The sequence below is a fragment of the Cryptomeria japonica genome, chromosome 1 (genome assembly GCF_030272615.1).
Source record: "Cryptomeria japonica chromosome 1, Sugi_1.0, whole genome shotgun sequence".
Taxonomy (NCBI): Eukaryota; Viridiplantae; Streptophyta; class Pinopsida; order Cupressales; family Cupressaceae; genus Cryptomeria; species Cryptomeria japonica.
The window spans coordinates 639,873,593-639,897,839 of NC_081405.1; the positions used below are offsets into that span (position 1 = coordinate 639,873,593).

Below are 24,247 nucleotides of genomic sequence, written 5' to 3' on the forward strand. Positions count from 1 at the left end.
AGCATGCCTAATGGGATGTCGTAGTTTTGAGTGACTTTTGGTGTAGTTGCCATGGCTGAGAGGTAACTTTCAGTTGAATTTCCTTGGTCTTTATATGCCACTTTCTGTAGGATGAGGTATATTACCGGATTTCAGCACTTTGCCCTCTTTTTTCTCACCCACTTCAAAGAGAGCTATACGCACACCTATATACTCGTTAGTCTTGAATATCATTATTTAGTAACAAGTGAAAGGGACGCAGAGAAACAGCTGATGCTATTGTAAGGACCCCCCTTTGATTGATAGGTATTTAACTGGTATTCTTTTGGTCGGTTGAATATTTTTAATGATTTTTATTCCAGATTAGGATTATCCCCATATTAAAGAAATGTATTACATATTCATGCGGGATAGTGTACGCTCAGTACCAAAATTAGTGTATTTTGACAAGTTCTCATTTTGTTATAGTCTTATATTCTTCGTAAAGCTTGGGTGAGGTCATGAGCTGCCTTAAATGGGCAGCAGAGTAAGCAAGCACGACCTACAACCTTAACATTTGTAAGCTTGAATCGCAAGGCATTTTGTATGGATTAGAAATTGAATTTCATGCTCCTTGTAATGCACACAAAGCTATGATGATTACACTTCTCTAAGCATTGTAATGCAGAGTCGATAATGTTCGAAAAACAATTCAATTTACCTCATCTGTACAAACAAACAAGATAATATGATTAAACATGGTCTTTGTATACAAAATCTCAAGACCCTACTTAATCACTAGTGTGATACAAATCCTCAATAATTGTTAAGTGATGTTTGACTCATAAAATCACATAAGACATAGAATACTTCAACAGAATCTTCAGCAACAAATAGGCATGGAAATTACCATTAGTAATCTCTTATTTCTAGGTATTTAACAACATTTTTTATTTTCTAATCAAGCGGGGTTTAAAATTGGGTTTAGCAGAAATAAAAACACAAGATGCATGCTAGTAAATCTCTTATTTCTAGGTACCGAACAATATTTCTTATTTTCTAATCAAATGAGGTTTAAAACTGGGTTTAGCACAAATAGAATCACAAGAGGCACACTTTATGAAAATAGCAGCTTTAATATGTTATCAAAAACAGGCCTTTACAGATCCATGCGAACCCATTCCTGTCCATGGGCAGCAAAAATAAGCAACAGAGAACAATGGCATTCAAATAGCACAGATAGCTAGTTTGCCTAATAACATAAGACTAAAAAAACTATGAACATGTGACATGCAGGATGGAAGACTTCATAATCCTCCATCTGCTAGTGGAAAAGTCCATTCAGTGAGCCCACCTCATCTTCAGAACAACCCTCCAGCTCTAAAACACCTTCATCATTGGGCTCCATCTTCTGTTTGCCCTCATCGATTCCAGAAGGTTCTCTGTTCGATTCGGATCTCGAGGAGGATGCCAACTCCTCACTCACCGCCTGCTTCCTCAGGTCGATCACAAATTTCCGACCCCCACTTTCCATGGATAGCGTATTACGCTTCTAGTTGTGGTTTACCCTAGCAGCGATGAGCCATCCTCTCCCAAGGATTGCATCATAACCTCTCTTTTTAAGAGGGATAACTACAAAATCCAGAATGAAGATCTAAGTTCCAATGGTTTTTAGTTGTGCCATGAGAGTCTCGATTGGTTTAATGTCGTGCTAATCGGCCCCTACCAGGTTGAATGTTGACGGCCACAATGTCGGCTTCCCCAATTTCCTCCATGTCTCCTCAAGGAGCACGTTCACCCCGGATCCTCCATCGACAATGGTGTTAGTGAGGATCGTACTGAGTATTCCCATTTCTACTACGGCGGGGTGTCTTCCGCAATTCACAACCAACAGCATTGGGTTCGTCGAAGGGCTGACTGGAATCTCTATGTGGAGTGCCACCATACAAATAGGCACATCTATGGCGTTGGTAATGGCCTCCTTCAATCGTGGCATAGTGTTGAGAAGGTCCTTGATTTTTATGGACATTTCTGTCTACAACACTTGTCTAAGGATATTTTGTTCGAATTCGGCAGAAGTGCAGGTGGCCTCATTTGTTGTTTCCCTTTGCTCCTTCTTCATCTCCCTTTCAACGTCGACCTTAGCTGCCCGTACCCTCTCCTTTTCCGTATGGGAGTCTGGGTACATAGCCTTTTTTGCTTGTGCCCTTGTGATTGCCAGCATCTCCTCTTCCTTCGTCTTGTCGATGGTCAACAGGTTCACTCCAGACTTGGGGTAGTTCCCATCATCCTGGTCACCTGGACCGCACCATTTGCACAGGTGTTGCAAACTTTCTCCCTTCGGGCAATCCCTAGCAAAATGTCCCCATTTGCTACAGGCGTGACATTGAATCATTGGTCAGCCTTTGGTATCATATTGTATCCGACGATTATTATTGTTGTTGTTGTTTTTCCGTCCCTTCCGGTTATTTTTGTAGCCACCAGATGATGCAGTTGTATTGGTCGACTGCTGTGGGGTGGTTGCTGCCACGATCGTTGATGGCCGCTCCTGGGTAAGGAGTACTTGTGCACCTCTGGTCTTCATGTTGTATGGGAACTCCTTGGTGGAGTGCCCAACACCTGACAAATGTCGCAGAAGGCCTTCTTAGGGCACGTGCTCTTTATGTGACCTTCTTCTTTGCAATCTGCACACCATGATTCTCCTTCATTTTTACTACTATTCCCCTTCATGGCTTTAAATTCCTTCATCATTCTATGCATATCTTTCTATAGGGCTTGTACCTTTTTGCTTGATTCCTTGTCATTGCTTCTCCCCTCGGGCAAGTCATCATCCGATTTACTCTTCTTTTTTGGGGACGTTTTGTCTTCACTCTCTATGTCAATTGCTCTATTATAGGCATCTTCATACGACGTAGGGGGAACAACCTTCATTTTTCTTCTCAAGGAGGATTTCAAGCCCTCCACAAACTAGCGTTTCTTTAGTCCATCGGCTGGTTGCATGCTTTCATGCTTGCTTTGCGTCGTACTATAGATTTCTGCTACGATGTCATTATCGTCACGAAGCAGTTTGAATTCTGTCTGAAACACTTTCTCGAGGTCGGCCCATGTACCGACCTTGGTTCTGTCAACTTCAAATAACTAATCTATTGCTACTCCCTGTAGCGTTGCAGGAAACTGTATGACCCACTCATCTTGGTTTGTCTGCCCATTGGCAAACCAAATTGTTTCGCACGTTCTACAATGCCGTACAGGGTCCTCTGTTCCATCCCTTGTAAACTTCGGCAATTTCTGTTGCTTCGACATTGTCTTGACTCCTTGTGGTGGCACGCTTTGAGTGTTTGGTCTGGTTGGAATCTGAGACCCACTTTGTCCGCTAGGTTCGGTTGGAGTTGCTCCCTAGTTCGGTGCACTAAAGCTGAACAAAACATTCTGGTTATGGTGCTCTAGTGTACTCCTGACACTCTCAGTCGCTCTCGTATCCCCGACGCCTCTGTCTTCGGTGTGCTCCTCACTCCGTGTCCTTCCGGCCTCGGATCTGCTTGAATCCCTTTGAAACGGTGTGTACTGTTCCACTCCACTATCGTTGCCAATCTCTTCCAACGTGAGGTTCAGGTCCCCCAAACGACGTCGGGTGTTCTCAATCAATTCGGATACTTGGCCATCTCCGACCAATCTCTCACCGCCATCACGGTCTCCTTCGGTTGCTTCTTCGACAATTCTCCGTAAGTGCCTTCTTCGTTTCCAACCTCAATCCTCTCTGGACAACCTTGTGCTCGTCCTCTTGCCCCTTCGACACACGATTCCTATCCTTGTTCAACGTTACTGGCATCAATTATTTTCTCCGTACGGGTTGAAGATCCTTTGTCGTCGACGGTTTTTGTCACTTTCCTCCTCTTTCCGTCGGGTCCTTTCCTGGAATCGTTGTAGAATTTGTTGTCGACGGTGTTCATTGTTGTGCTCATCCCTTTGATCTTGAAGTTCAATTAAATTTCTTGCCAACAACCTCAGAGGCTCCCCAGAAGATCAAATACAGGTGTGTTGACCATGAGTTCACTATGTACGGTGCCTTTAGGAACGAATCTCTCCCGAGCCTCCCTTTGCACGTACTGTGTGACCGAGACCTCCCACGAGTCTACCAAGTCCTTCGTCAATTGGTTCTCTTGTGCTTCTGCCTGGGTTACCTCTTCGTGTGTATCGCTGTTTGTAACGATCAACTGCTGGTCGAATGGTCGACCCATTAGTGCCTACCGCCTGCTGCCATCTTGATCTCCGACATTTGAAACCGGTAACAATGCCAAATGTTTTGTCTCGTAGGGTATGTTTCAAAACATCACAAAATGTGAGCAAAACAGAATAACACACATATGCACGAAATGTAGAGAAGTCGGAATTGTATATTCATTAATGCTAACATTACAATGTATCTTTAGAATAACATCAGTATAACATAACACAGCATAATCATATCCCGAGATTGGGGTACACGGATATATATACACGGGGTGTCGACCGGTTGCCGGTGCCAACTGTCAGCAACTGTCAACCAACTGTTGACCCCTAAACAAACACTAATTTTTATGACAACACAAGGTAAACCTTGTCTTGAATTTCTTTTATCTGCTCCTCAGCTCTGTCAGCATCTGCCTTCACTTTCTCCAAGACTTCACTATGTGCAACCAATGTCCAGTGCCAATTGTTGAAGTCATATGCAGCTCCTGCTTCTATTACATTTTCATCAATTAGTTCTTGTTTTGAAACTCCCTTCAATTCTCTAAGGCATGGAATAATTCTTTTTTGGATATCCTGAAGGTCGGCCCATGCTTCTGCCATATTTGCAATCCTGGAGAGTAAAGAGAAGGTTTGTCCATATGTTAATGCTAACCTTTCCACAAATGTGGCTGCCTCTTTACTTGTGCTTTCCATCCATGCCTTGGTCTCTCTGGCTGTTACTGCTTCTTCCTCAGAATTCTTGACTGTTTCTTGTGGATTCAAGAGTGGAGGAGCTTTTGGATTGGCCTGGTTAAGTGGCTTAGTCAAGTTTTGAATGTATTCCCTCAGGCCTTCAACTTCTTTCTTATATTCCTTCTTGTTTTCTACTTCCTTGTCCACTCTTGCCTTCATGGAAGCAACTGAATTATCCAAGTCTTCAGCTTCCTGCTTCTTGGTAGTTGGTCCTAAATTGATTGCAATGACTTCATATTCATGGTGACCGATATCTCCCTTCGTCTTGTCCACTTTTGGCACAACAATTTGCATTGTCCTGCAATCGGCTTCATCTCTTTGGATGGTGGAAAACCTTCTGGCTGGCTTCTTTGTGGCATCTTGTTCTAGTCTGGCCAAGAAATCTGCCATATCATCCTCTTCTTGAACTTCTATTTCTTGTGTCTTTATTTTCAATATTTCCTTCAACCAATCAGGAATAGTGGGCTGCTCAATGCCTTCCATTTCCTGATTGCCTTTTTCGCACATGATATCCCGAAGGGCGGAAATCATGCCTTCTTGAAATTCACCTTTCTCAACATCCATTTCATTGTCTGATTCCAACACTTTTGTGCCAGTAGGAGACAGAGGCTGTTCATCTTCTTGATGGAGTGACTCTACATTTTCTTCGTGAATTGGGGAAGGAATTTCCATCTCTGCCAATGACTTATCAATGGCCAATATATCAGTTATGTATGCTGATGCGGCAGAACGAGATGGTTCTAGCCTTTGTTTCTTTTGAGTAGGTCCTTCATTCACAACTGCGTTCCCTTTCTTTTTAGCACTTTCGATTGCTCGGGCACTTTGAGTTGCTTCCTCATTTGAAGAATATCCTTCTCCTTCACCCATCAAGTCATAAGTCAAGATTATATTTGTGATGTCCCTTTTTTGTTGACATCAGATATTCAATGGGATTAGCCTATTACTGACCCTCCTAGGTTAATAAGATTGAATAGAGGGTCCTTTGAGGGATGCAACTTCTCCAGTGGTCAGAGTTTTGTAGGTTTGGCTTTCGTTCGACTTCATTTGGACTCCTTTTGCTACACTTACTATTTTTAGTAAGTCAGATATCTGCGGGGTGTACCCTCTTGCTATTTATAGCCAGGTAGTTAGTCATTTGGTGAATTGCAATGGTGACCTCCATTTTCTGACGGCTTGGTGAGGTATTAAATATTAATGAAGTTATTAATGATTAAATGACTTTATGTTATAATACAATAATTAAAAGTTAATAATAAAGTTATAAGTGACTTTATTATTATGGGTCATGACTTCATTAATGAGGGGGTCATTTATATTATTTTATTAGGCTCTTATATCAAAGTGACATTAATCATAAATGCCTAATAAGAGAGAAATCGAGCTCTATGAGAGGATATAAAAGGTTTAATTGAAGGAAGAGCTGATTATTGATGATTGTACTTTTTGAAATGGGAGAAGTTTGAGAGAGGAAGAAACCATGGTTTCAACCTTTGCACTTTGGAGAGCGTAAATTCTTCGAAGTTAGGGCATCTGAGGTGCTGAAATAATCACTGATATTTGCCATTGGGAGTGACTTCATTCAGGGTCACTATTTATGCACAAATTGAAGAAGAATCCATGGAATGTTGAGCTGATTAATGAATTTCATCTGGAAGTTGAAAGACCAGATTGGAGGAAACATTGCTAATGCATTGTTATTATTTATTTTGTGAGCTGCTACAGTACCCGCGTCTACAGTGTCACTGCTACAGTAGTCGTGAACAGTAACGCGGCTACAGTATTTCGTTTCAGATTTGGGGTTATAGCTTACTTCTTCTTCTTATGAGCTAGGCGCTTCAATCAGGTTCCTTTTGGCCCTTATTTCAATGAGATTTAATGTTGTTTATGTATGAAGTCATGGCTGTCTTTGTACTCAGAAAATTCTGAAACTAGTCATTGGAAAAGAAAAGCCTTGACCATTGGAAGTCATGTTGTAATCGGTTATTGCTTCAATAATCAGGAGAGACAAGGTTGCATGCTATCTTACATGATGTCTTGTGTATGCATGCCAATTGTTTGTTTAAATTCCAGTCTGCTGTAGATGCTCTTTTTCTTGCAGCTAATTCATGAAATTGCATCTGAAAATCCAAAAACTATTGCTTAAACATCACTAAAAGGTTACTTAGTTGTTTGGAGTGCCCTGCATCAATCTTCTTTGGGAGTTACATTCATAATATAAGTCTGAAGTTAAATATCAGAAAAGACAGCCAGTGTCAATAACATGCAACAGCATAACAGCTGTCTCAAAATCGATAACACGCAGAATTCTCAGTCTGAAAACTAGAACAGCAGATTGTCAGTCAATTGTTTGACAATATTCCCTATATTTCAGTTATATAACAACAGGGGTTCTTACAATATTTCTCCGTCTTAATCTATGACACTGCTGATCAATATACCACCTGGAATATTTCATAAGTGACCGCATCAAGGTGGTCAAATCTGCATGCTCTGGTTCTGACTATTTGATAGGAGAAAGAGGTGCATGCTCATCAAAGCTAGGCTGAATATATTCTACATTATCTTCTAGCTGATTGGGTACAAGGAATGGTTTAGTTGTTCTGATCAAGCTTACTGGGAGTCTAGAACTAGTCTTTTCCTGATGTCAAATTCATCTACAACATTTGCCCAATAATCTTCTATGTCCACTCTATGTTTGAATCTTTCTCCATTCATTGATCCAATATTGTTGTGAGGATCATGGTTAACTCTAGACCGGTAGAATGTAAAGGGATACCATTGCATCTCTAGTCTGGTAGTTTCAGCTGCTTGTGCTGTCAGACAAGACTCCTCCATATTTCCAATAAAGAATGGAAAGGTAATTGCTGCCTTTTGCCTTTTTCTTTTGAAGCTTTGATATGTTTCAAGTTGCCTGAGAACTTCAAGTAGGACCATCCTGTTGGTTGGATAGATTGGAAGTCGGTAAGGACGGCTGTCAAAACCTTGAACTCTTATGTATGTAAATTTCAAAAACTGGATAAACTAGGATCCATACTTGTTGATTAAACTTTTGGCTTCAGGAGTTCCTCCTTGTAATGTCCTTGTGATGTACATTAGGAAGGCATCATTCACTCGCTTGAAGTGGGTTTTCTCCTTAAGTTGTAGCTGAGGATAACAATCATAAGACTTGAATTCATTTTCGCCATTGCCAACTATGCCTCTATAGATCAGTCTGGAATATCTAAAATTTCTAGCCAATGAGTAGATAATGTAGGAGCTCATGTAGAATGACTTTGTCTTCTCCAAATTTATCAGCTGTTCATGAAGATTGTTGTTGATTATGCGGGACCAATTGAACATTTTGACTCTCGAGGTAATTTCATCTATGAAGTAGCACATCCATGTCTCGAATGGTGCACCCTGAGGGCTGCTCATTACCCTATTCAGCAATAGGATGATATCACCATATTCTTCTTTGAAGTATGGATGCAACAGATACTTTTACACTTTTCCCTGGGGTCGTTTATTTTCCAATCATGACTTGTTAATATTTGTCGCATAGAGTTCAAACTGGCTATCATAGATCCTTTGGGTATCTTCTTTGGTCTTGTAGGAGGTTTTATTGTAGTTTGGAATTCCAAACGTCTCTTGAATGGCTAACTTTGAAAGATTAGCTAAAACCCTTCCATCAAGCGCAATGATCTCCCTTGATTGTGCATTGTAATTAATAGCACACTCGACTATCAACTCAGCACATTCTTTAGCTAGAGGAAACCCAACTGCTTGGACGATGCCATTTCTCATCATCCGGCAAGCAATGGGCATCGGGAGGTGTCAATCATGCCCGTACATTCTCTTTATGAATTCTTCCATATCTACACGTCCAAGGTCAGTGTCTGTGATGTTCTTCCATTTAGACTTGACCTTGGATTTTTGCTGTACTCCCTTACTGGCGAACTTCATTGGTATTTTTCTGGAAGGTGTTTCTTTGGTGGTCATCAACCTGCAAAACACATGAAAATTCAATATTCTAAGGTTTCAATTCTGATTTTTGATCTTTTTTCCTTGTAATTTTCACTTTCAGCCTGTTAAAAGGTTAAATTTCTGCAAAAAAGCAGACTGAAAATGAAGAATTTAGTCAAGAATTGATAAAATTTGAGAGAAATAAGACAACATATTATAAAAATTTAGTCAATTTCAGATTGTGTCTTAGAAATTGATCTTTGTGACTGAAATTCACCTTCAATTCTGAAAATCTGTCTTAAAATCAGAAAAAAAGCACTTAATTTCTTGACTTCCAACACTTGGAAGAATTTTATTATTTTTACTTCAAAATTTCTTTTCAAGAAATCAATTTCCACAAAATTTGAGAGAAAACTTCTTCTCAATTGCTCTCCAAATTCTCAACCTGAATAATGAATTTGAAAGTGATTGGTTAAGGTTTTTAGATTTAGAAGCTTCTTTTTTGTTTTTTTTTCTAAATTTTAAATTTTTTTTTTTTTTTTTTTTTTGTTTTAATGTTTTAAATCTTTCCAAAATAGAAAGTTTTATTTCTCTCTCAAATTTCCATCCTTAGCCAAGAATCTTCTAGAACTTTCTTTCAAATTGAATCTTCTTGAATTTTTGAAAATATTTTGAAGTGTTGAAATTATTTTCCTTTTGAAAATAATTCTAATTGTTGGAAAATAATTAAAAATATTCATGTGTCAAAATCATTTTCCAACCCATTTGTTGATGGACCCTTGATTTCATGTGTAATTTTTGTCAAAATTATTTTTCCTTTAGCCAATTTTGTCTTTCATCATGGCAAGTTGATTGTCTTCATGTTTTACACACAGGTCAAGGGCGAATTTTCATCTGGCTCAGGCATCTTCACATATTCCATTTATGCCTAGGTTTGAATTTGGAATGCCTGTGTGATTTTATTTTTCTTGTACTCGATCAAATTTCCAAGATGTTTGGACAATTTTCTTTGGAAAATTTTAATTTTCCTTTGAATGGATCTCGAAGCGTGCTTGGACAATGCCTTGTACATTGAATTTTAGCCCTTGCCAACCTTGGGCAAATTTTGCTTTAATTCTCTTGGACAAAGTCCCTTATGGCGGACTTGGAATAATGTTTGCCATGCTTTATCTTAGCGGACTTTGTGCTTTAGTTGCCAAGGTGGACTTAGACAATCCTTTGCCATCTTCTTCCCTTCCTAGGCGGATTTGGAGAGCCTTTAGACATGGGCGGACTTTGAAGTTATCGTGCCATCCTTGTTTCAATATTTGCTTTTCATCTCATGGGCAGAGTTTAGACCTTGTTTGCCCATCTTCTTATGTGCCTAGGCGGACTTTGTCATGTCTAAGACAAGGCGGACTTGAAAGTCTCTTGGACAGGGCGGACTTTAGCTTGTCTTGCCAACTTTGTTTGCTTTTCTAGAAGGCAGACTTGGAATTTCTTTGGACAAGCTTTGTCTTGTGCTTTATTCCTCTCCTTGTGGCAGACTTTGATCATGCTTTTCCAAGGGCGGACTTTGCATTGCCTTAGACATCTTTTCCCCTTGGCAGTCTTAGAATAATGTTTGGACATCCATCTAGGCGGACTTCATATTGCTTGTGCCACACACTTGGTAGGGCGGACTTGGAAGGAGTCTTGCCAAGGTTGAATTTTGCTCTCTTTTAATTCGATCCTTGCCTTAGATTTATTTCTTCCCTTCAACTTTGCCTTAACCTCAACTAGGAGTTTGATTTACCATTGCCATGAGTTAGTTGACTGAAGGTAGGAGTTTAGCATGTGTCGGATAACTTCATTTGTGCATGAGGCGGGCTTTGAAGATGCTTGGACATGTATGCTTGGACGGAATTCATCTTCTCTTTCTTCCAGATAAAGGTGGACTTCAACCTTTGTCAGCCATTCCTTTCCTTGGGCGAATTCGTCCTCTGTCTGCCATCCTTTCATATGCTTGGCTGGTCAAACTCGGTCTTCCCTTGAATTTTCATCTTCATGCCACTTTTTCATCCAAACATCTTTATTCAAATTGTCATGTCCATCTCTAGCCTGCCATGTTCATACTTGGATCGTGTGGAACAAAAACCCTAATTAGGGTTTTACTTTACTTTTTGAACTTAAAGACGTAATTTTCCAAATCTGAGGACATGGGTACTGATCATATGGCTAATCTTTTGGAATAAAACTCTAATTAGGGTCTCCATCTTGCTTTTTACCCCTAGAGACCAAATTTTTCAATTATGAGAACATGGGCAGTAATGATATGGCCTGAGGACCAAAACCCTAATCTCAGAAACCCTGCTTTTTGTACTTAGAGGCAAAATTTCTCGAATCCGACAACATGGGTAGTGACCAAATGACATGAGGAACAAAACCCAAGTTCTACTTTCAAAAAAGCAGAAAAAAGCAAAAAGCAAGCCAAAAAAAGTTGCTTCCCAGAGTGTGCCCAAAGTGCCAAAAACAAAAATTTCTATTTTTAGAAAAGCAAAAAAGCAAAAATTCCTAAAAATAGAAAGTTGTCAGAAATGACCCAAAGCAATTGCGATCCTCATCCTTCAGACCTTCTAAACACTTTGACAACATTCAACCATGATTCTGAGCATGATTTCTCCATTTGGCTCGAGATGACTTAAAAACTCTAACTCAAAACTCTCAAAGGAAAATGGATTTACGAAACAGCAGAGCTAGGACAAAACCCTTAAAAAAAGCAAAAACAGGGGGTCCCCCCATCTGCGATGGGGTGATGTGTGAAATAGGTCACAACAGGTATGAAATGGTGAATGACCTTATTGGTGAAAGAGAATGCTTCAGTAGAGACATCATTGAGAGTGATCAAAGATATGTGGCTGGAAACAAGTGTGTCCATTATTTCTGATGGATGGAAAGATTGCAAAAATAGGCCATTGATCAATGACATAGCAGTGCCCTTTAAAATGGTAATGTTTTTAAAGGCTGTGGATTGTGAGGGGCAAATAAAATATGCGAGTTTCATTGCCAATATCCTCATAGAATCCATTGAGATGGTGGGGCCTCAAAATGTTGTCCAAGTCATAATGGACAATGGTAAAAATTGTAAGGCAGATAGATGGTCTATAGTGGAGGCTACATATAATCATCACATTGTTTGGACACCATGTGCAGTCCATTCACTGAATTTAATTTTGCAAAAAGTTGGCACACAAATTGATTGGGTCAAACAAGTTTACGCTGAGGTTGAGGAGATTCAAATGTTTGTGAGTAATCATCACATGTCACAAGCCATATTCTATACCTTCTCCAAGTTGGAATTGTTGAAGGTAATTTTTTTTTTTTTAAATTTTTAAATTTTTTAAATTTTTTATAGTTGATATATGACGTGTATTTTTTTATACCATGTTAGGTTGCCGGAATATGATTTGTATCTCACACAATCGTCTTAAGATGACTTGTAAAGGTGCAAGAGGCGTTTGTTTTCCCTCTCGGGTGAATAACTTAAAACATAAAGCACGTAATGCAGAATAATAACGCCGTAGATATCAGACAAGTATAAGAGATGTTATTCCATTCATCCTTGTTGTCCGTCACAAGTTACATTCGGAAGTATATAAAGATACCGAGGGGGTGCGAGCGCCAACCGTCGCACCGCAACTGCCACCCCTCTGTTGCCAACTAAACAACACAATTACAACTTAATTAACTAGTTTTATTTCCGTGTACAATATTGCCGCCAACATCATCCCCCCCAAAAGAAAAGAAGTCGTCTCTGGACGACTTAATACAAAATAGAGATGACATTAAACAGAACTGCTGACACCAGTCGAGCCTGGAACCCATACACCTGCTACGTCCTCGCTTGAAAACCCTTGGCTGCTACCATCCGATGCTCAAGTGCCTCTTTGACATCACAGTTCTCCTGTGCCTAAACCAAACTTGTCTGCAAAACATGCTTTTCAGTCGCAGCCTCCACCAACTGCTACTCAAATGATACTGTCTCCCTAGCCAATTTGTCCTCGATAGCCACCGGTGTTGCCCTCTTGGCATCCAACTCCTCGGTATGCTGAGCTAAGTCTCACGCTAGTACTACCTCCAACCTGGTGGTCAGCTCCTCCCGAGCCTTCTGTGCATCCACCAAGGCAACCTCACGTCCAGCCGAGACATACTCCAAGTTCCTCAAAGCGTACCATTCCTTGCCTGGAGGTGGCCACAACCCTCTGGCACAAAGGCTAGGAGACGCCTCAAATCCTCCATCACACTCCCCAAAGGCTGACAACTGAACTGAATAACTCTCTGGTGTCGTATGACTTAGCGTTCTTGCAATGCCTTCCCTCAAACTCTGTTTGTTCGCAACCTCCAAATCCGTCTCCCTCTACGGCTTATGGCTTCCCCGCCAATGCTTAGTTGCAGGCTTCTTTCTCACAGGTCGGGACAACCCAACACTTATCGTGCCTTCTTTGATGCCCTTCGCCCAACTCAAAAAGTGTATTGTAGGTCAAAAATAAACTGGGGGTAGTGCCCCCAGCGGGTTCGAGGGGCAGCGCCCCCGCGAGGTTTGGGGCAGCACCCCAACGGGGTTGAGGGGCAGCGCCCCTCACAGGGTCCGGGGGCAACGCCCCAGGGGCGCTCCCTGTCGCAGTACAGGGCGGGGTCGAGGGGCAGCGCCCCCCGGCCGCCAACACCAATTTACAACCCTCAGAACCACATGAAAGTCCATGGCGCGCATCATTTCGTGATATTTTATGATGTCAAAACCCTTCTTCTCCACTCTAATATTTTCAGTGTCTTGGCTCCAGATGTCATCGAATAATTTTTCAATTTGGTCGTCGTCTTTTTTTTTTTTTTTTCCCACTGTGATGTCCCCGATGGCACCCTGGCCATACAACCTCCTCGTACGGTCAACAACAACACTGACACCTCCAATCGTATGACCACCTTCCCGTGCGGTCAACACCCCTCCACCGTATGGCTATGTGTTTGTTTGTGCGGGGGCTGCGTGTATTGCTACGTTGTTGTGCGTCTCTCCTTTTTTTCTCTTCGTCCTTTTTTGTTTGGCGTGGGCTGCGTGGTGCAGGGTTTTTATTTCTTCTCCTTTGCGTGTGCGGACTTATCCGGGGCTTTTATGTGCGGGTGTCCACCCATGGTGGTATCCACCGTTCCGCACGGTGGTCCCACTGTTCGGTGGTTCCATCGCCGGTGGTCCACCGCCGATGGTCCCACAGTTTGGTGGCTCCATCGTACGGTGGCCCTCACGATCATGCGCCTTTTTTTTTTCCTCGTATGGTCGTTGTACGGATCGTACGGTTGTTTTTTTTAAAATTTTTATTTTATTTTATTTTTTATATATATTTTTCCCAGCCGTACGGTCAACTGTCGTACGGACCCGTATGACCGTACGATGTTTTTTTTTTTTTTTTTCCAATTTCCTAATTTAGTTGTCTAGAGAGTTGTCGGCTCGGGTCCCCTGTCTCTGGGATCGCCCTTCATCCTTCTCGGTTTTCCTCGCCCAAGAATCTCTCGCGTTGGTCTTGTGCCTCTCAAGTCGCCTGCCCGGCCTCTCGAGTCCCCTTCCATCCTCTCGGGTCCCCCTCCAGCCTCTCGGGTGTCCTTCTAGCCTCTCGGGTCCCCTGCGTGCTTCGCGTGGCAGGGTTTCAATTTGGATCCGTTGGTGGCAAGTCTATCTTCAATGGCCATTCGAAGACCTAGAACCACAAATTCTACAGGGACCACGGTCTCCTTCCCGTACATAAGAAGGAGAATAATAAAGATTTTGAAAGCTGCGGCCTTCCACACAAGGCTCCAATCGTTGCCGACACAATTGATCTTGGGATTATCTATGTCACCGAGGTTTGGGGCGTCTCCCTTCCAATATTCTCTGTATTCTGGCAGGTACACCTCCTCTGTTACTTGCGCTGGTTCCTCTACTTCGAGCCTATAGCTCTGGAACATTTCATAATCCTCCATCTGCCAGTGGAAGAGCCCGTTCAATGACCCCGTCTCATCCTCAGAGCACTCTCCTAGTTGGGCGAAGGGCATTGAAAATAGACTTGCCACCAACAAGTCCAAATTGAAACCCTACCACGCGAAGCGCGCAGGGGACCCGAGAGGCCGGAGGGGGACTTGAGAGGATGGAAGGGGACTCGAGAGGCCGGGCAGGCGACTTGAGAGGCACGGGACCAACGTGGGAGACTCTTGGGCGAGGAAAACCAAGAAAGATGAAGGGCGATCCCAGAGACAGGGGACCCGAGCCGAAGACTCTCTAGACAACTAAATTTAAAAAAAAACCAAAAAAACGTACGACTGTACAGGTTTGTACGATAGTTGACCGTACGGCTGGGAAAAAAGAAGAAGACAGCCACGGTGGAGCCACCATACGGTAGCAACACCGTGCGGTGGCAACACCGGCGGTGGGACCGCCATTGGCGCAAGGAATAAAGGCGCGAAGAAAACGCAAACAAATACGCAGCCCCCGCACAAACAAACACATAGCCGTACGATGGAGGGGTGTTGACGCACGGGAAGGTGGCCGATTGGAGGTGTCAGTGCTGTTGTTGACCGTACGGGGAGGTTGTATGGCCGGGGTGCCATCGGGGACATTACAGTGGAAAACAAAAACAAAAACAAAAAAAAACGACGACTAGATTTAAAATCATTCGATGGAGTTTGGAGCCAGGACACTGGAAATTTAGAGTGGAGAAGAAGGGTTTTGCATCTTAAAATATCACAGAAAATGATGTGCACCATGGACTTTCGTGTGGTTCTGAAGGTAGTAAATTGGTGTTGGCGGCGGGGCCGCTGCCCCTCGACCCCGCCCTGTACTGCGACTGTCCACGGACCCCGCGAGGGGCGCTGCCCCTCAACCCCAGTTTATTTTTGAGCTACAGTACACTTGTTGGAGTTGGGCAAAGGGCATTAGAGATGTCACGGTAAGTGTTGCGGTTGTCCGTACTGTGAGAAGGAAGCCTGAAGCTAAGTATTGGTGAGGGAAGGCATTGCAAGTCCGCGTAGTTGTATGACACCAGGGAGTTATTCAGTTCAGTTTTTAGCCAAATGTTTACCCTCTCGGGTGAATAACTTAAAACATAAAGCACGTAATGCAGAATAATAACACCATAGATATCAGACAAGTATAAGAGATGTTATTCCATTCATCCTTGTTGTCCGTCACAAGTTACATTTGGAAGTATATAAAGATACCGAGGGGGTGCGAGCGCCAACTGTCGCACCGCAACTGCCACCCCTCGGTTGCCAACTAACCAACACAATTACAACTTAATTAACTAGTTTTATTTCCGTGTACAATATTGCCACCAACAGCGTTGAGTTCTATGGTCATCAACATCTTGTGGAGTGTATGGAGGTAGTCAAACATAGAAAGAGCCTAGAAAGTAAGAGCATGGATCCTTGATGATGAGTGGTGGAATTGTGTGGAATATGTTTTGAATTTTACCGAGCCCATCATGAGCTCGATTAGGTATGTTGGTACTAATCACCCATGTTTGGGTTACATTTATGATGGCATGGACTCCATGGTGGAGAAAATAAGAGCAATAATAGAGGCCGATGAATATGACCCAATGGAAACATATTTCAAAATTGTGCAACATATTATTGTTGATCGTTGGAACAAGATGATCACCCCCTTACATCTCTTAGCATTTGCTTTGATGCCAAGGTATTATAGCAAAGAGATACTTGCATTTCCAAGGAAGATGACACCATATAGAGATGCGGAGGTTACTACGGGCTATAAGACTGCATTTAGAAAGATATATTTAGATGATGAAACTCAAAATATTGCCTTGAGTGAGTTTGGCCAATTCATTCTTCAAAAAATCATGATGTTTCTGCTCTTCATGCCAAATAAAGGACGAATGCTGATTAGTGGTGGTATGTACATGGTCAAGGCTCCATTTTTCTTGCAGCCTTTTGCAATTAAAATTCTCTCCCAAGTATGTATCTTTTTATTTTTTATTTTTATCATTTTTCATTCAATTCAATCATTTTAAAATATTTTTTATTTTATAATTTATGTTTTAAGTTTTGATTCTTGAATTATAAAATTAAATACTAAATGTTGCATGCAAACTCAACAGGTTGCAAGTTCTTCTTCAGCTGAGCAAAATTGGAGTACATACATACTCCTTAATCCACTCCAAAGGATTTGGTGTACATACACTCCAACCTTTGTCTATTGTCACATAAGAAACTTGAAAATAGTGAGGGTGTGACAAGGAATTGGGATCTAGCCCCTGAGTGTGCTTATTTAGATGCTATAGTTGCACAATTTGCCCAAGTCTCTATAGATGATCATGAGGCTGCTCTTACATATAATACAAACGTAGCTAGTGGGAGTGACAGCCTAATGGAATGTGGTTCAAATGAAGTTGAACCAAATGTTGACCTTGATGCTTCTGATGAAGATGAATATGGATATTAAATATGGCCTGTAATTTGAATTTTCATTGTGTGATGATATTTTGAGACTTGAATATTATCACTTTTGCAAATTATGAATATGATATTATGAGGTATTTAAATTTTTTATTTATTGGCAATTATCGATTTATGAGTATCAATTTTAAACCAAAGCTATAAGATTTCCACAATCCATTCAAATATTGTTAGTAGTTTCTGGATTTGATTGTGTGAGATTTTTTTGATCATCAACCTTTTGAATTACACTCCGTGAATCACACTCTTCTTATAGTTATACAATTATAGTTATATTTTATAATTTTGAGGTTTGGACATATCTGTACCTGCACCCACCCAATGAATTTTTTTTTGCCGTACCTGTGTACCCAAATCCGTATCATGTACCCTCTATTTGTACCCAAATTGGCAACATAGACTATACTTATTGTTTATTCATGATTTAAAATTTAAAATTATCATATTTGAATTTATTCTTGTTTTGCTTAAGAATAGCTACTATAGTCAATCCTTCCAAAAAATCTTTTGCAATGGTGGTAGTTCAATTCATGATTTAAATGTTTGTGTTATGGCAGGTATAATTTTCATTTGTTTCCACGTGATGAGCTAAGGGTTGGGATGCCTTCTTACAGTTTTTTGTGCCAAATATCATTAATAAGTTCTATGGCCCAAAAAGGTTTTGATTTCAATTCCTGTGTATATGAAGGTGAGCTCAAAGAAAATTTTTATTTCTTTGTTTTTTGTGCCTTTTAAAGTATATATTTGTTCCAATGAATAATCCACATAGGGAATATTATATGAGAAACCCTAAGTCCATCAGATCTTATATTTTTTGTTGTTCTCATAGGCATTTCATATTTATCAAGGGCACAAGAAGCTTCTTTAATGCAGCAGTATGGGAGTACAAGGATGTTTGGAGCTTATCCTGCCTCATCATTTCAAAATAAGTCAACTGCTGATATTAATTTTATGGAAAGGATTAGATTTCAGATGCAGCATTGGATACATGCTTGTTCAGCCTCAAGCAATGCATCTGAAGGTGCAGAGTTCAGAATTTTCATTTTTTTTTTCTCTTTTTGTATTGTGAGCTGGTTATTGATGTTAGTGTATGTCTTATGGCAGGCAGAGTGGTATCTTCTATTGAGACAATAGCTCTGAACAATGAAATCTTTGGCACAAGACCTTGTTTGAGAATTGATGCTACCAGCAATCACCAAGTGCAGTTGATTCTAGAGGTTAGGCTACATTCATTATAACATAATTTTCCTTCCTGAAACAAAGTTCTCTTATCCATATAACAAAGTATTGTTTGGTATTGGCAAACTAATTTACTTTCCTCATTTTTCTCTTTTACTCATGTAGCCCAGAATTAAAATTTGGTTGGGTATTTTATTATAAAGATTTTAGAGTTGTCTAGAGGAAGCACTTATCTTATTCATCAAATTCCAGAGAAGATTCATGCTTCTATTAATCCCCTCATACAAAATATATATTGTAATGAAATAGATTGATAAATTCTATAAGAAACCATAATTTTGAGACACATCAAAGGTGATAATTACATCATATCTATTGGATAACACAAAATGTATTGAAGAGATTTGGCAAATGTTTTCTTGTAAAAATATTTGTTCAAAAAATATATAGAAACCATTAACACAAAATGGTACATTGGCCATCTACAAAATGAATACTTATTTACATTAAAAGGGTGTGCATGGAGATATTGTTCACTTCCAAAACTATTACACTACCAATTGCAATATAAATAGAACATAACGAAATATACCAAGTATTTGTAGATGAAGATCATTGACTACATTATTGTGATGTTCCCACTTTGAAATATAATTTAGTAATAAATATTAAATAATGATAATCAAATTAAAATACAAAAGAATAAACATAAAAATTAAATTAAAGTAAATATCAATACACTTATATTGTACTGATTAATCATCCATTTATTTCTATCAGCAATATATTATTAAATATGAGTAACCATTTATCTCTATAATAATAAATTATTAAATAAAATATAAATCTGCAATCAATATTAATTATCATTAAATAATATTCACAATAATTATTAAATAAACACAATGAATATTAATTTGCAATAATAATTACTGTTAAATTATATTAAAAACAATTATTAATAAATATTATGGACCGATGCTTGTTTTAGTCTGCAAAGACCACGGTCATCAAAAATCATAATGCTTCACACATCTCTTAAGGGAAGAGACATAACCATTGAGACTCTTTCCCATCCAACGGGGGGATATAAGTAAGAAGGAAAATAAGGAGAGACAAGCAGGGGGAGCACGGGGAATAGGAAGAAAGAAAGTCTGACTAATAACAGTCATCACACAGCATAATACCACGATAGTAAAAGAGACACACAAGAGGAAGGCCAATTGCCTTGGGAAGGTATTCACACGGTCACTAGAGTATCATTGTATGTTCACAGCTTTATAATAATAACTCTAATCAGATTCACAGAATCACAACAAATTAATATAAATATAACATGATAGGATACGGGACTGAGCATACTCTAAACTCTGGGAACAATTAATCAGAATATAGATAGAGATTAATTCTAATTCATTGGAATTTTATTCATAAAGTAATAAATCTCTGCACTCTCAATCATATTTGAATAAATGGAATCGATCAAATCAGATCAGAATTGTTATTAAGTTACAGGTAGTAACATCTTGTTTCTTGGTGCTTGGTGGTTCCAGACCAAGCTTTAGTTGACATTAGTGTCCTTCTATTGTTCTCTCTATGTACTAAAATTGTGATTCTAGGATAGAATTTAAGAGGGTCCCATTAGGGGACATTACAATTATTCCAATGTATTGCTTGTATAATAAACATGTAGATCAGAGAGGAACATGTATACTATTAGACACCTTCCTCAACTACTAGAAACATATATAAGTTGCCTGATAGTTGCCAATTAGAGCACAACTGTTGGCAACCATTGACAACTAATCCGTAGCAACTACTTGTTAAAATTTTAATTACGATGCCATTACCTAATGGTTTGAAAACATTGAATTAATTACAGAAATCATTGAAATTCAAACTACAGAAGTGAATACAAGTATGCAAACAATTTACACCTTGAAATATGCTTTGCATTCCTTTGAAAACTTATAGTTATGTGGAAACCTCCACAATTGTCAAACTAACAGCTGCATGGAATTTTTACACTGTATCGGGTTATTAAACTTCTATCTTGCATTTATCTTTATACTATTCTGCTAAATATCTAATCTTCCAAAATAGCAATCTTATCTCACAAGAAAAAAAGCAACCTTATCTCATGCAAGAGATGACTTGGAAGATAAGTCTAAATTATTAGTGCTTACCTGCACTTTATTAGACTTAATTAACTAAATAAAAGATTTTCACTTTATCACTGAAGTGAATTACAAAACAAAAATAACTCGAACTACTTGCATGTTCACACTGAACTTTTGCAGAAGTTCCAAACTAAAAAGCTCAACACTACCCACAAGCCAGCAATTCATTAGCACAAAGTTGGTTGCATTCATAGTAACATAACATAACAATAATAAATTAAGAGAATGACATAATAGCCCTGCCAAAAGAAAAGTCAGATTCCAGCTGACTACTCAAAACAAAATGAGTTACTTCACTGGATATTGGGGGAAGGAGACGACCTTGGCGGTGCTTCAGCATTTGCTGAAATAGAAAAAGGTGGAGTCGGAGTTTGGTGAGTGGCAGGCAGGCTGAAGCTTAGAATCCTCTTCAGTTCATTGTTTCAAATGATTATTAGCAATGACTTACACTGCTTAGAGGTTCTAACCATGTGGACAACTTCCACAAGTTTCTTCTATACCTGGTCATGGACTTGTACTATTAGTCATTTTGGTTTTGAGCAGTACTATTTCTTCTTCTGCGGCTGCCAGCTATGTTTTTCCAGGTTTAGCGAGTCGGGTTTGCTGAGCCAGTTGCTCTTGAAATCTTTGTTGTTTCCAACTCATTGTGCAAAGTTTGGCAAGTTAATGCTACTTGATCTGCTTCCTTGGAAGCTTTATTTTTGTGCACACCTCAATTTGCAACATGACATATTGATAGTGAAAATGTTTGCTCAATCGAGTACAAAGCTGCCAAAATCTCTCCATCTGAAGCTCCAGAAGGAGGGATCTGAACATTTAACTTTGTGTGAGTTGCCCTGGCCAACCTTGGTTTAAAAATATGCGGACAAACTTCATATGGTACTCCTCAACCAGCTTCTAAATACACAAGGCCTCTTGTAAAACCAAGGGGGAGAGCAAACTAAACAAACTGTCAGCATTGTGTGAGCCATGGATTCAAAATTCTGAATAAATTGTTGTACAGTACCCATTGGATCAGCTTGATTGGACTACAGAAAATGTGTCGAAATTATCTTTGGCTGTCCATCCAAAGGGTTAGCTGGCTTAGAATGTGTAGGAGTGGAGGAAGTGATCTCTGCATGTGAATGGAGTTGCTTGGTGCTAAGACCTGGACTTCTTCTATACTCCGTCCTGAAAGATCAGTCATATGCAGAAACCCTCATATATCTTGCATAGGACTCATTGGAGGAATTTCTAGTGACTCCAGGGGAGCTCCTAATTGGTCAAGCCACTTCTTAATCTGTTGTGCCTCATCAGTAATGGGAAGAGTGGTTGTTGGAGATGTTGAAGGAAGAGCTTGTACTTCTACCTCATTGGATTCTTCTTCTTGCTCACTTTCTTTTGTGGCAACTTCTCAAGATGTTGTGTCTTCTGCTATATTTTTCCATTTCTTTCTAGAATGCTTTCTTCTTGGTCCTTGTACATTTAAATATTACACTCCCAAGGATCTCTATAGAAAAATATACGGTCATAAAAGGTCATAGGAAGTATTGGGCTATAGTTCACTATTTGTTGCCTGAGTGTATATTGTATCAATGAACAGTCCTATTGAATGTTGGGCATATAGAATCCCTTATTTTATATAGACATAAATTCATGGATTATGGTATTTAACAACTTGCCCCAATTAAATACTTCCCCTTTTCTCAGCCCTACCATGTTCTTTGTCATCCAAACTGTATTATTCAAAGCTCTTGTAGGCCCCACCAACTTGTTTTGATTAAATCCATTATGCATCTCCGTCTTGTGGTGGCCAAGTATTCTTCCTTGAGGCCTCAGATTCCTTTTGTCTACATGTTACTTAGCACAATAATAATCAAAATTGGCCTTGCATAACGTGTGTATGGCCAAATCCATTTGTGCCCATGTTGGTGATGGTGGGTTTACAAACAAGAGGTCTTGTACAAGGTAGTTCAAAAACTTTGGAAAAATCCACATATCAGACATATGTCTGCTTCTTCTCTTGTTGTAGTTGAACCCCCTTTGAATTAGGTAAGATTTGAAGTTGCATACACTAAAATGATGGACTGCAAAATTTTGCATAGGGCAGATCTTAATGTCTTGTCCTCTTTCCAAGCTTAAGTCATTGGGTGTCCCTGAGTCTATCATTTTATTTCCTGTAGGCTAATGGGGCGAAGTAAGATAAATGATATTAATAATATAATGTTATATTCATGGAAAAGCAGCTTATGCTTTATTATTAAAAAGCGTCTTTACAAAAAAGGGGTCAATGCAATGTTTTATTGGAATGCCTTGCCTGAAGGACCAATGCAAAACTTGGTAGAACAATTTTTTTATTTGAAACACGAAAACCAAAACACCAAAGCCACAACATAACATTTCGCACTTGCACTACAATGTGCACACAAGTGTCATGGGAACACAATGACACGAAGGCAACAACAACAAGAATGACCTCACAATTGGATAAGCAAGGGGTACTGGTAAAGGACTAAACAACCAAGGGGCAACTCACCAAGAAGAACTTACAAGGGAGGGGACAACACCCAACAATAATTATGCACTATCCCATGATTATGTTCTCGTGCAACACCAAACAATGATGGGATTAGGGAACATCATCCTCCAATCCACATCCAACACACTCTAACAATACTAACAACAATGACAAAAAGCCTAGGAGATAACACCAGTGACAGTTTTTGGGATGAGGAGTAGGATGATGGCACATTCTCCTCCAATCCACTCAAGAAGACCAAGGAAGATCCTCCAAGATAGGGAAAATCTACCCAAGAGATTGCTTAACTGGGAGACCCTATTTCCTTTCAAACCACATCAGTCCTCTGTGGTTGGGGATTCAACTTAACTCTTTCCCCAAGGATGACAAGAGTTAGACTGAAGGCTTGACCTTCGATCTTTGACAAGCTACTGAAGAATGAGGTGTTGGGGTAGACCTTTAGCCTTACCCTCGATGCTCTGATGTATCGGGGGTAGGCCTTCATCCTTACCCTTGATGCTCTGATGTATTGAGGGTAGGCCTTCGACCTTAACCTTGACGCAACACGAGCATTAGGTTTTTGGGCTTGGGGTATTGGGTTACCTTGTTGCCCCAAAAACATAACCATCAAGGTTAAACCTGGAGGTTCGAAGCTCGACAAACTTGAGAACTACGAACCCTAGAGAGGACTTTTAGGATTGGGGATCAAGGGTTTGGCTTACCCAACACCGAACATAGGTGAACAAGACAAGGTGGATGTCTGAGGCTTGAAGTCCGACGAACATGGAATCTTTGAAGTTTGACGCCCTAAGGGTCTTTAGTGGGAATTGGGGGTCAAGGGTTCGAATAACCAAGTCTACTAATAGGTCAAAGTGTAATAGCGAAGGTCCAATGCTCAATGTCCGAAATTGTCGGGGATGCAAGTCTGAAAGTTACCTTTTGGGAGTCGGGGATTGGGGATACACCTTCCCACTTCCCGCAAGAGACTTAAAGAGTAGGGAGGACTTAATGATCCCATTTATAGCTATGGGTACCTACTCATCATTTGCCACCTTCATAAGGTCACTAGCCA

General features: G+C 40.0%; 1 protein-coding gene across 3 annotated transcripts in view; it reads left to right on the forward strand.

Moving 5' to 3' along the window:
- LOC131042497 (poly(A)-specific ribonuclease PARN-like) overlaps window positions 1-24,247 on the forward strand; it is a 43,983-nt gene that overhangs the window by 825 nt on the left and 18,911 nt on the right. For all 3 annotated transcript variants that reach the window (XM_057975809.2, XM_057975810.2, XM_057975811.2), the window contains 3 exons: window positions 17,877-18,007; window positions 18,149-18,340; window positions 18,424-18,536. In XM_057975809.2, the coding sequence (XP_057831792.2) occupies window positions 17,877-18,007; window positions 18,149-18,340; window positions 18,424-18,536 (436 nt within the window). The remainder of the gene's footprint in view (window positions 1-17,876; window positions 18,008-18,148; window positions 18,341-18,423; window positions 18,537-24,247) is intronic.